The sequence below is a fragment of the Ursus americanus genome, chromosome 10 (genome assembly GCF_024610735.1).
Source record: "Ursus americanus isolate L20-20 chromosome 10, mUrsAme1.1.p, whole genome shotgun sequence".
Taxonomy (NCBI): Eukaryota; Metazoa; Chordata; class Mammalia; order Carnivora; family Ursidae; genus Ursus; species Ursus americanus.
Genome location: NC_142136.1, coordinates 32,930,728 through 32,943,779, shown reverse-complemented (window position 1 = coordinate 32,943,779; position 13,052 = coordinate 32,930,728). Strand labels below are relative to the sequence as shown.

At 34.2% G+C, this 13,052-nt stretch overlaps 1 protein-coding gene across 5 annotated transcripts in view; it reads left to right on the top strand.

Moving 5' to 3' along the window:
* Positions 1-13,052, top strand: part of PIBF1 (progesterone immunomodulatory binding factor 1) — a 197,859-nt gene that overhangs the window by 155,504 nt on the left and 29,303 nt on the right. For all 5 annotated transcript variants that reach the window (XR_015725925.1, XR_006782073.2, XM_045810903.2 and 2 more), the window contains one exon: positions 7,893-8,023. Coding sequence is in view for 3 of the 5 variants with exons in the window: in XM_045810903.2 (XP_045666859.1) it covers positions 7,893-8,023 (131 nt within the window). In the remaining 2 variants the exon portion in view is untranslated. The remainder of the gene's footprint in view (positions 1-7,892; positions 8,024-13,052) is intronic.

Here is a 13,052-nt window from a genome sequence, read left to right as displayed (position 1 = left end):
ATTTTAATGATAAATATATACATTTATCTACCATATGAATGACCAATTTGTTTTATGGACAAACATTCACTTTTATTTTTCTAACAGCTCCGTGTCTAACCTTGCCAAGTGCTTCAGCCAAGAAGACTTTGTTATGGTTTATTCTGGAAAAAACTCAATTACATGGATTCAGGACAATATACTAGAATTTATTCTGTAAGCCTGCATTTTATGGGTTCACATAATAGCTCGTGTGAGTGTGTGTGTGTGTGTGTGTGTGTGTGTGCGCGCGCGCACATGTACCAAATGCCGGCCACCACTGAAGTAAGGGAAAACAGTGATTTATCTATAAATTGTATCAAACAAATTGTTTAAACTTTTTACCTTACTGGTTTGCCTTGATAACTCATGAATGACTACATTTTTTTATTTAAGAGCTATTACAACTCACACAGCAACACCCTCCCCATGGCTGTCAGGATTGTTATGCAGTTGAACCACATTAAAATGAATTTCGCAGGGGCAAGAAATTTAAAACACTTGAACTTGAAAATTCCATTCTCTGACTCTAATCTCCTGTCCTTCCAGCTCTCCCCGTCCTTTCATTCCCACTAAATCTGTGCTTTATTTGCACTCATTGTGTGTTCCACGTTCATAAACTCTACGTATTTTCCAATCTGTCAAGCCCCTCTTGGCTTCACTTTTCTTCCTACCCAGCCTTACCAACCATCTGAGCACTACTTTCACGAGCACCCCGATTGCTTTGTCACTAAATTCATCCATCAGGCTTTTCTTGACATTCCCTACCTTTTGCATATCACCTTACAATCGGATAGTTACCCTATAAATACTTAATGGAAGGAAGGAGAGAAGGAGTGAAAATGCTTTGGTTTTGTGGTAGTGTGCTGAAAGTTTCTTGTGGAAACCTGTTACTTCTGCTGCTTGAAAACATTACAAATTCATGTCGTTGAACATCATCCAGGCCCTCATTCCTGCTGCCCAATGTTGTTATTTTTCTGCATCTGTCCTGTTTCCCATTATCCCCATTGCAGATCACTTCCACTCCTCAAAACCAACAGTTCCATCCTCTGACATTATCTGTAGCTTCGTTATTATAATTAGGTCATCTAAATTTCTTTTCCTGGAGTCTCTTTCACCTAAGGATTTTTTAGTACCTTCGCTTACTCTTTTTCCCCCCTGTTGGTCCCTCTTCAAAAAAAATGAGCAAGACTGTGTGTGGGTGTGTCTGTGTGTGGGTGGACATAGGTAACTTTCCAAAGTTGACCCTTCTCTTTGTACCTAATTCCTTCTGCTGTCCTCCTTGATCATTTTTTCAGCTATGCCCTTCCTCAGTGATCACCAATGACTTCGTAATTGTCGGTATTCTCTTCTCAGTCTCCTGACCTATGGCATGACATTATAGATTTTATAGATAATCTAGAAATCCTCTTTTCTCTTTGCTTGATGACACCATTCTCCCTCAGATGTCTTCATCTTACAGCCCTGCCTTGTAGGTGCCCCTCACGTGTTTACTGCTTTGCTCTGTTCTTACGCATCACTAGTGATTCTCAAATGGTAGTGACTATAAGAATCACCAAAGATTCTTGTTTAATATGTAGGTTTCTAGATCCTGCCCTCAGAGATTGTGATTAAGTAGGTCTGGAATGAAACCCATAAATCTGCATTTTTAACTAGCTCGTCTTTTGACTCTAATAAAAGTGACGCATGGCCACACTTTGAAAAAAAAATATATAGTCCTGTGCACTCTGGCTTATGAGGAGATAGTCCATCACATCCATGCTGATTACTCTGAAATATTTAATATCCTACTCAAGAATTTCATCTTATTATCTATTTTTTTCTCCTTTTATCTTGTTAACATCTCCTATTACCATACTTAGATAATCTCAGAATCAGAGCAGGGCTGATAGTCAACTAGCATGCACTTGCTTTTGGTTATTAAAACAAGAAAATATTTGGGGGTGCCTGGGTGGCTTAGTTGGTTGAGTGTCCAGCTCTTGGTTTCAGCTCAGGTCATGATCTTGGGGTCCTACAATCAAGCCCTGCATCAGGTTCCACACTCAGAGCAGAGTCTGCTTGTCCCTTTCCCAACCCATCTGCCCCCCCCCACTTGCCTGAGCACATGCTCACTCTCTCTCTCAAATAAATAAATAAAATCTAAAAAATTAAACAAAATATTTGCAAGAACACTGTACACAGCTGTTGTCCTAAGCCCCTGCATATCATTCCTGTCTGTCCTGGTGCCTCTCCTGAAATCCCCTGGATCTCCTCACCATCCACCAACAAAGTAGTAGTACCTGGGACCACAGAATTTCTCCAGGAACCTGCTCCAGTGCAAAGCTGGCATCTTAATTGGTTGAATTGTATCAGTTAAATATCTCTCCTGTTAAAAGATGATGATATTATTCACAGTGTGAGACACAGGATAAGAAAGTGGTTTTAATGGGAAGGATGGTAAATTCAGGATATAAGATGATTGAAGTGTAGTGTGAAGTCTGTAAAATAGTTGGATGGAGTGGCCTGCAGCAAGTCCAAGATCACAAGAGCTGTGCTTTCCAAATTTGACTGATCATCAGAATCTAAGACTAGCCCTGAAACATTTTGATTCATTGGGACTGGGGTGGGGCCCAGAAATCACTGTTTTTTAATATTTTCCCCAGTGATCTGATGATTTAACTAGATTTGAGAACTACTCCTATAGATTAAGAACACAGAGAATTAGTACCAAAGTGTTGCTCCATGTTGGACCTCAAATAGGCATTTTACATTCCGTGGCACAACCAAAAAGATCAGATAAGAATATGTGGAATTTTGTTCAAAAACTACCACCAGTACCAGTAAGTATCACTTGTATATAGTTTATTCACAGAAACTAATTCAGTGTTAAATTCTATTCAAAAAAATACATTTTGTCTCGGGCAAAAAAGAGCTCCATTTCTAGGAGTTTCTTTAAAAATAAACTCCACAAGAAAAAAATCCCACATTTAGGAAAATCACAACAAAATATGGTCACCTTTATATATTTTTTTAATTTTAAGAGAAAATATATCATTTCAGATTATCATCCAAGAGTAAGTTAAAATTTGAATCAAAATATGTAATTATGTTTTAATCAGGTGTTGCGTTGCTCTGAATCATATGTACAATTTATTGAAACAAAGGTGGTATAACAATTCTGTAAGATGTTGTGTCATGGGTTTACTCCTGAGTCATTTATTACGTATATGATTCTTGAGTCACTAATTACTAAGGCTTTCCTATAAGGAAAAGATTACTAACAATAGGCAAAGTGAGTGATTGTGTAACTTTTTAAATACTAAGTATTATAGTTACAGAAAGACTTTTTTAGACCATATTGAAGGAATTAAATTTTGTCAAATTACAGTTATTTCAAAAATGGGTATTAGTATCACTTTTCATTGACAGACATGTATTTTCCCTAAGAAATTAAACTTCGAGATTTAAAGTCTTATAAGTTTATAAAGAAATATGTTCGTAAAACTGACAGCACTGTAGTAGTTCTTATTATCCAGAGAGGGAGGAGTTTGTAGTTGTATATTAGAGATACCTTTTGAAAGTAAGGCTTTGGGGGCCCCTAATTTTGTTTATAATACTGAAACCTAACATATGTAATTGCTGTGAGGAAAAAAATGGAACTAAAATAATTAAGACTAATGAGTGCTGTTACACTTTTTATGCAGCTGAATTTAGATCTGATAAGTTTCAAGCATAGCTCATTCTAGACTACAGCTAACTACAATTTATAAATGCCCTCAGTGCTTCCTTGATGTTGCACCCCAACCACCACCCCCACCCCTGACTATTCTGCACTTTGAAACACAAAGCAACTTGTCAGTTCAGTTTATTCAGTTAAGGTCAGTTCCGTGAAAACAAAGTCAAAGCAATTGTTTGATTTAATTGACTAGTGAAACTGGTTATACAGGTAAGTAGAACTTAGTTTTATTTTTGTCCAGCTGCATATTTGAATGTTCATAAAGTAACTTAGTAGAGTAAGTAATAAGATTCCAGTGACATTGTAATAGATTTAAAAGAATGATTACCGAAGCAAGGAAAGAGGACTCTAAAACCCAAACTATAGAAAATATTCATGGTATTTTTTTTCTTTATGGCTTTGCTTTTACTGTAATGAATCATGTCCAAAAGATGAAGTCTTCTTTTCTTTCACTGTTCATTTCCTTTTCTTTGAGGAATTTTTTTCCTGGGCTAATGTAACCAAAAGGAAATTTTCTAATGTAATTTAGTTGAATCATTTAAATAACTTTTACAAAGTAGTCCTCAATCTGCAAGCAGATATTCTCTAACAGCTAGTTGGTCAACCACCTTTTGGATTCTCTTTCCTCCTCACCCACCTCGATCTCATGGCTGATCATTTTAACAGTGATTGTTTCTGCCTTTGGTTCTTCCTGCCTTCCACTATACCCTTCCTACTGTTCTCTACACCTTCAGCTTCTAGGCTGCTAATCACTCATTTCTTTTATGTGAGTAGAAAACCAAAAAATTACAGTTTTGAGAAAAACTAAGAAATTGAAAAAAATATATAAATCATTTCTTGTCCCAGAACTTAGCCTCCATTAAACTTGTTAGGGACTATGAAGGAAAGAAGAAAAAATATTTAAACATATAAAGGCTAGAATTTTATTGTCAAAGAACATTTTAAGATCATAAAGTAGGAATTTTGTAGTGTTTTTGTTCTGTGTAATAAAATACTCCCTTCCCTACTCCCTCAGTCTTACAATTGGTATCCACCATTTTTGTAGCGATTGTTCAGTTTTTGCATATCCAACTTTAGAATACTTTTTCTGAGAACTCATTAGGACCCAAGTGTGGGCTTGCTGATACCGACAATGCTGTGTTTAGTCCTAAACTGACCTACACTTTATATTTGCTTAGGAAAAGAGCAAACACAATAAACAAAAAAACTTGTTGGTTGGGTACAGAAGTTAATAAAATCCTTAAGGAGGGAAACTGGGTGGCTCAGTCGGTTAAGCATCTGCCTAAGCCTCAGGTCATGATCCCAGGGTCCTGGGATTGAGCCCTGCATCAGGCTCATGCTCAGCAGGGAGCCTGCTTCTCCCTCTCCCGCTCCCCCTGCTTGTGCTTTCTCTCTGTGTCAAATAAATAAATAAAATCTTCAAAAAATTAATAAAATCATTAAGGAAAGAATTTTGGTCTTATATATCAAGAGCATTACATAGTCCTTAATCTTAGTGTGACTTCTGTCTGAAAAAAATTTCACAAAGAAAACATTAAAGAAAAACTAATAATTTTGAAATCTGTTGCAATATTATACTAGTCAAAAATGGATAGCATCCTAAATGTTTATTACTATAAGCAAAGTAATTATGGTACATTGGCTTCCTAGACAGTTTTGTAACCATTAAAATCATATATTAAGATACTCTGAGAGCTTGGGAAAGTAATTATATAAGGTAAAGTGAAATGGCATAATATAAAATTGTACATAGTATACTAGCAATGAGCAATCCAAAAAGAAATTAAGAAAACAATTCCACTTCAATAACATCAAAAAGAATAAAATGCTTAGAAATAAATTTAGTCAAACAGAAGAAAGATTTGTACACTGAAAACTACAAAACATTGCTGAAGAAATTGAAAAAGACCTAATAAATGGAAAGACATCCCATGATCATGGATTAGAAGACTTAATATTGTTAAGGCGATACTGCCCAAAACAATTTACAGATTCCATGCAATCCCTGTCAACATCCCAACAGCATTTTTTGCAAAAATTAAAAACCCATCCAAAAATTCATATACAATTTCAAGGGACCCTGACTGCCTAAAACAATCCTGAGAAGGAAAAACAAAGTTGGAGAACTCACACTTCCAGATTCTAAAATCACCACAAAGCTATAGTAGTCAAAACAGTGTTGTACTAGCATAAGAATAGATAGATAAGACTAATGGAATAGAATACGGTCTAGAAATAAACCTACATATGTATGGTCAATGGTTTTTTGACAAGATTGCCAAGACCATTCAATGAAGAAAAGACAGTCTTTTCAACAAATGGTAAAACAGGATATCTACATATAAGACATTGAAATTGAACTCATACCTTACACAATATACAAAAATTAATACCAAGTGGATCAAAGACCTAAATTTCAGAGCTAAGAATATAAAACTCATAGAAGAAAACACAGGAGAAAATCTTCGTGATCCTGGGTTTGGGAATTGTTTCTTAAAAATGACACCAAAAGGGGTGCCTGGATGGATCAGTTGGTTGAGTGTCTGCCTTCGGCTCAGGTCATGATCCCAGGGCCCTGGGATCCAGTCCCACGTCAGGCTCCCTGCTCAGCAAGGAGTCTGCTTCTCCCTCTCCCTCTGCCCTTCTCCCCCACTTGTGTTCTCTCTCTCAAATAAATGAATAAGATCTTTAAAAGAAAAAAAATTCCACCGAAAGTATAGTCAACAAAAGAAAAATCAGGGAAGTTAGACTTCATGAAAATTAAAAACTTTTGTGATCAAAAGACATAATCAAGAGAGTAAAAAGAGAACCCACAGGATGAGAGAAAATAATTGCAAATCATATGTCTAAGAAGGGTTTAATATCCAGAACGTAAAAGAACTACTACAACTCAACAACAAAAAAGCAGACAAACTAATTAAAATACAGGTGAAAGACTTGAATAGATAGATATTTCTCCAAAGAAGATATACAACGGCCGATAGGCACATGAAATAACAGTGTTAGTGAGAATGTGGAGAAATTAGGACCAAGTACATTGTTAATAGGAATGTTAAATGATGCAGCCTCTGTGGAAAACAGTTGCCAGTTCCTCAAAAAGTTAAATATAGAAAAAAAGTGTTTAATTTTCTAGAAAGCTAAATATATAATTACCATATGACCTTGTAGTTTCACTGCACTTCTAGGTAGATACCCAAAGGAATTGAAAGTGGGAACTCAAACAAATATTTATTTATATACCACTATTTGTAGCAACATTAGTTACAGTAGCCAAAAAGTAAAAACAACCCAAATGTTCATCAACAGGTGAATAAACACCCAATGGAATATTATTTAGCCATAGAAAGGAATGGAGTTCTGATACATGGTACAACGTGGATGAACCTTGAAAACATTACATTAATGAAGTAAGCAGACACAAGATGACAAATATATGATTCCCCTTATATATCTAGGGTAGGCAAATTCTTAGAGACAGATAGTAGAATAGAGGTTTCCAGTAGCTGGGGTGTTGCAGGGAATGTTTTTGCTTAATGGATGCTTCCATTTGGGATTGATAAAAATATTCCAGAAAAAGATACTGGTGATGGTTACGCAACGTTGTGAATGTACTTAATGCCACTGAGTTATACACTATAAAATGGTTAAAATGGTAAATTTTATATTTTAACTATAATTTTTTAAAACTTTATTATACATAATGATTTAGCTACAGTTCATCAGTTTTACAAATAAAGATGGAAGGAAATATGAAGACATGAGAAAAATGCTAAATCGTAATATCATTATGTTATTTTGAATAGAAATAAAGCTCAAATAAAAGATTTTTATTTTAGCTAAAGGATATTTATTTAAAGAAGATAAATTTTTTGTTATATTTCTTTTCAAATCAGTAAATGGCAAAACATTTAGGTGGCCCATCCCTAAAATTGGCAACAATTCATATTTTATTTAAAATTGTTCTATTTATGAATTATTATTATAAAGAATAGTTATATTGATTAATAGTTTTTAAAACCTTCCAAGTTACGTAGGAAAAACTTTTCTGAGTAATTCATGTAAGGGAGTTTTGGTGTCTTCTGTCTGTGCTACAGCATTTTGAATAACTTTAGTTTCTTGTAAAATTTTTTAGATTTTCATGAATCTTGTTTTTCTTTAGCTTAACAGGGCCAATTCTCTGTTAAACCAGACTCAGCAACCTTACAGATACCTCATTGAATCCGTGCGTCAGAGAGATTCTAAGATTGATTCGCTGAAGGAGTGTATTACACAACTTGAGAAAGATGTCAGGTAAATTATCTATAAATCTTTCATTTGAATAATTAAGTATAAACATAATACTGCTATCCATGAATTAAGTTTGTAAATTGTGAAGAAAAAAATTTAGATAGTGAACATGGCCTTAAATGTATTTATCTTAGAGAAACTAGGTCACATCACATTAGGTGTTCACATTCCACCTTTTGATCAGAAGTCTTAGCCTGGAAATAACAATGCTATGCTTATTAACAAAGCACTCCACCAACCTCGGACATAAGCAGATATTCTGTCCTTGGTTCCCTAGAATTCTTTAATTGGTTGGGGCTTGACTGAAGGGAGAAGAAGAATATGACCAGATGCCATTTGTGAGTCAAAATGACTTTTTTTAAAGTAGGTTCCACACCAATATGGAGACTAACGTGGGGCTCAAACTCACAACCCTGAGATCAAGACGGGAGCTGAGTTTAAGAGTCAGACACTTAGGGGCGCCTGGGTGGCACAGTTGTTAAACGTCTGCCTTCGGCTCAGGGCGTGATCCCGGCGTTATGGGATCAAGCCCCACATCAGGCTCCTCTGCTATGAGCCTGCTTCTTCCTCTCCCACTCCCCCTGCTTGTGTTCCCTCTCTCGCTGGCTGTCTCTCTCTCTCTCTCTGTCAACTAAATAAATAAAATCTTTAAAAAAAAAAAAGAGTCAGACACTTAATCTACTGAGCCATCCAGGCACCCCCAAAATGACTTTTTTTTTAAAGATTTATTTTAGAGAGAGCGTTAGGTAGGGGGAGGTACAGAGCAAAATATATCAAAATCATTTAGAGAACTTTGTAAGAAGTATAAATTCCTGGGCCCTCTCTACAGAGATATTGATTTTTTTAAGATTTATTTATTTATTTTAGAGAGAGAGAGAGCAAGCGGGGGGGAAGAGCAGATAGAGAGGGGAAAAGAGTCTCAAGCAGACTCCACATTGAACGGGAACCCCAAGATCATGATCTGAGCCAAAACCAAGAGTTGGATACCTAACCAACTAGGCCACCCAGCCACCCCCCCCCCCAAAAATGACTTTTTAAACAGATAAAATATCCACATTTGCTTGGATTCTCTTGACTTTGCCAAGCAATTTTTTAGGCTTTCTTCCTGAGTCTCTACATGAAGTAACCCATGAATTACCTAAATGTAAATAAATCCCTTTCACTTCCTTAAGTTGAAATTGTTTTCTTACATGACACCTTACCCAAAAGACTTGCTCCACTTAATAATCATTCAAATTCTTTACCTTTTCATCTATATAATCATTTTAGTCTTTTAAAGTTGAAGTAAAAGAATGATGTTGTACAGAAAGATGTTTTAACTCATGGATGGTTGATTAGTTGGCTTAGTTATTATTGGATTTTAAGATTGTTAAGAATAATTTAAATAAATTATTAACCAATTCATAAATGTAGAAGCAGAGAATTAGATTGAATAGAAGTTGTTAAATTAAGGAATTGGAAAACAATAAGGAGAATATAGTTATTAAATTCAGATTTCCTAAGGTATATAGCCAAAAGTATACAACTAGTGGTAATTAACTCTAAAGTATGGGTGGGTGTTCTTTTTGATGAATCAGAATAATTACTTTCTCTTGTTTCTACCCCACCAAAATAATTGGTTCAAAATTTTACTCCTGATCTTTAATTTCAGATGATATGATAAAATAATTTTAAATCACATTTATGTTTTAAAATGTCAATATTAAATTTATTTCTGGATTAATTTTAAAGTTAAAAATTATACTTAAAATATATATAACCCACATTAATTCAATTTATTTAATAATAAACCAAATTTAAAAATTATTAATTAAAATAATTCAGTGAATCAATTAAGTAGTTCTGTAAATAGCTATTGGGGGCCATAGAAATTGTTTTATCACTCACTGGGCATTTGGTTTATCTTAAGGAAATTGAAGGGAGAGCCCTAAATAGAACTTTTCTTCCTACATTATATGTTTCTTCCTATATTATATTTGAAATTTTGTATAGAATCTCCTTTTACCTTTTTAGTCTTGGGGCAGGAACATAAAGGCCTGTGGAAAAATTACCTTTCACAGTTACCTTCAAATAAATTTATTTGAATATTTCTTTTACTAAGAATTAAGAGCTGAAAATATTTAATATAAAGAAAAATAATAGCTACAGGAGGAAACTATTAAGATGAACAAGTGCAGCCCTAGAGAAATTAATTAACTTGTTATCTAAGAACATACAGTTTTGTGGTAGGGTCAAAATTTGAATCCAGGTCTGTCTGCTTTCTAATTCTGTACTCTTAACCATTATGTTATACTGCCTCCCTATGTTCTATTCTGCATAAGGGATGATTTTTCATTAACTGATATAATTGAGGAAGAGAAGTAAAAAAAAAAAGTATAGAAGAGTGGTTGAAAGTGGAGCATTAATGAATGATAATTGTTGAAGCTAGGTGACAGATACTTGTGGGTTTGTTATATTTTCTTTCTCCTTTTGAAATATTCCAAATAAAGTTATTTTTAAAAAACAGATCTTAAAAGGGAGTACAGGCTCTATGGATAGGTTGCATGGGTCTAAATCTAGCTCAGTACTTAGTTTTGAGTTGGAACCAGTCAGTTAAACTCTTTAAGCCTCCATTGTCCAATAGAACTTTCTGTAATGGTAAAAATACTCCATATTTGCACTGTCCAGTATGGTAGCCACTACCCATATGAAGAACTTAATTTTTAATTTTAATTAAATTAATTTTAATTTTAATTGTCAATTGTGGCCACTTAATGGCTATGTTATTGGACAGTACAGCCAGTTTTCTCATCTGTGAAATGAGAGTGGTACTCTAGTACTCGCAGCACCTAATTCATATAGTTATTCTGAGGATTAAACAATATAATCTTTGTAATATATATAGCATTGTGCCTACACATTATGAATGCTGTATAAATGTTTGCTATTATTAGTATTTATCTTACAGGAAACAAATTTTTATGTTGAAAATTATTTTAAAAGTGAGAAATAACATTTCTCAAAGTATTTTGACTTTTGACAAAAATTAGGATTCCCTTAATAACAGCAGCAGTTATCATAAAAACTATGTCAATTATGAAATTAACTATAAAAATATTTTTGTGCTAAAATCTGAGTCCTTTAAAGCTGTCTATGCTTCATAAATTTACTGTATAAATATTTTAATAGATTCTGAACTAGTATTTCACAGGATATGAAACCTTGTCCTTAATTGAAGCCACTACCTTCTAACGTGAAAAATTAAGGTGCTTTCAGTAGTTTAATTATGGCCTTTGAGATGCTGTTAAATGTACCCTCATGACATGAATGAAATACCATAAAAAACAGCCCAGTGGACAAGTAAGATCCAGCAGTCTGTCTACCATCACTCTTAATCGGAGCCAATGACATTTCAAATGTAGAGGAATATCCTGGGCTTTGAATACATAACAGCCTGGTTTCTTTTGTCATGGTAAATGTGCCTGTAAAATACAGATATTGGTGTGAACATCAAGGGTTAGATGTGAAAATTAAATGAAATAACATATATAAAGCTTCTGGCACATGGGAGAAACTCAGAAATATTACTTTCTTTTGTCCTTCATTAATTTGAAATTTAAACATCAAATGACCCATTCAAAACAATTACTAAGTGATTATGCCTTAAAAAGGCCTATTCCTTTTTGCTAGGTGTTGATTTTAATTATAGGGAATATTTACATGAATTGATTACTTCTTAAATTGAAGTATAGTTGACATACCATATTTTATTAATTTTAGGTGTACAACATAGGGATTAAACATTTATATACGTTACGAAATGCTCACCACAGTGTGGTTACCATCTGTCACCATACAAACTTATTACCGTATTATTGACTGTACTTTTCATCCCCATGACTTATTTATTTTATAGCTGAAAGTTGGTATCACTTAATCACCTTCACCTATTTTGTCCAAACCCCTGCCCCCTCCCCTCTGGCAACCACCAGTTCTCTATTTATGAGTCTTTCTGTTTTGTTTGTTGGTTCGTTTGTTTTGTTTTGTAGATTCCACATGTAAGTGAAATCCTGCAGTATATGTCCTTCTCTATCTTATTTCATTTAGTATAATACCGTCTAGTTCCCTCCATGTTATTGCAAATGGCAAGATTTTATTCTTTTTTATAGCAGACTAATATTCCTCTGTCTGTATATGTGTGTGTGTGTGTGTGTGTGTGTGTATACACACTACATCTTCTTTATCCATTCATCTATCTATAGGTTGCCTTTTTGTTTTGTTGATGGTTTCCTTTGCTATTTCAAAGCTTTTAATTTGATATAGTCCCAATTATTTATGCTGGTTTTGCTGCCCTTACCTGAGGAGACAGATCCAAAAAAATAATCGCTAAGACCAATGTCCAAGAGTTTATTGCCTGTGTTTTATTTTAGGAGTTTTATGGTTTCAGTTACATGATTACTTTTTAAAATATGTCTCTAGCTTATACAATAAGAGCTCTTTAAGGAACTGAATAATGTTACCATTTTCTTAGAAAATAAAACAATACCACTATACCAAACCCCAACTTGCAAATTTAGTTATTTATATTCAATGTCTAGAAAGGTTAGAGTAAATATGTACCAAAATGAAATCATTATAAACACATTAAAAGCTGGCATTTGAGATATCACTATTAACTACTTTAAGTTCCCCTATCATTAAAGTAATAATCCATTCTAAAAGTAGTACTGTTAAACTCTCCTCTACCAAGTCACAAGAGACAGTGTGAGTTATATAGTTTGATCTATGGCCCAAAAGTGAAGGAAGCACGGAAAGAGAATAATTAGCATAAATTTCTTTTCCGCATTGCCAGTTCTCAGTTTATTCTTAACTAGTAGTTTAAGAAGAAAAAACTACTTAGCCTTGTGAGGCTAAGCCAGGGTATATTGATCCAGGAAGTTAAAGAACAGTGTATCAGGAGTATGTTTTCATATAGCAGGTGACACAGAGCCATAAACATGAATTTCTGAGTAATAATTAACCGTGAATTGAACAGTTATGGGTGTAATATACC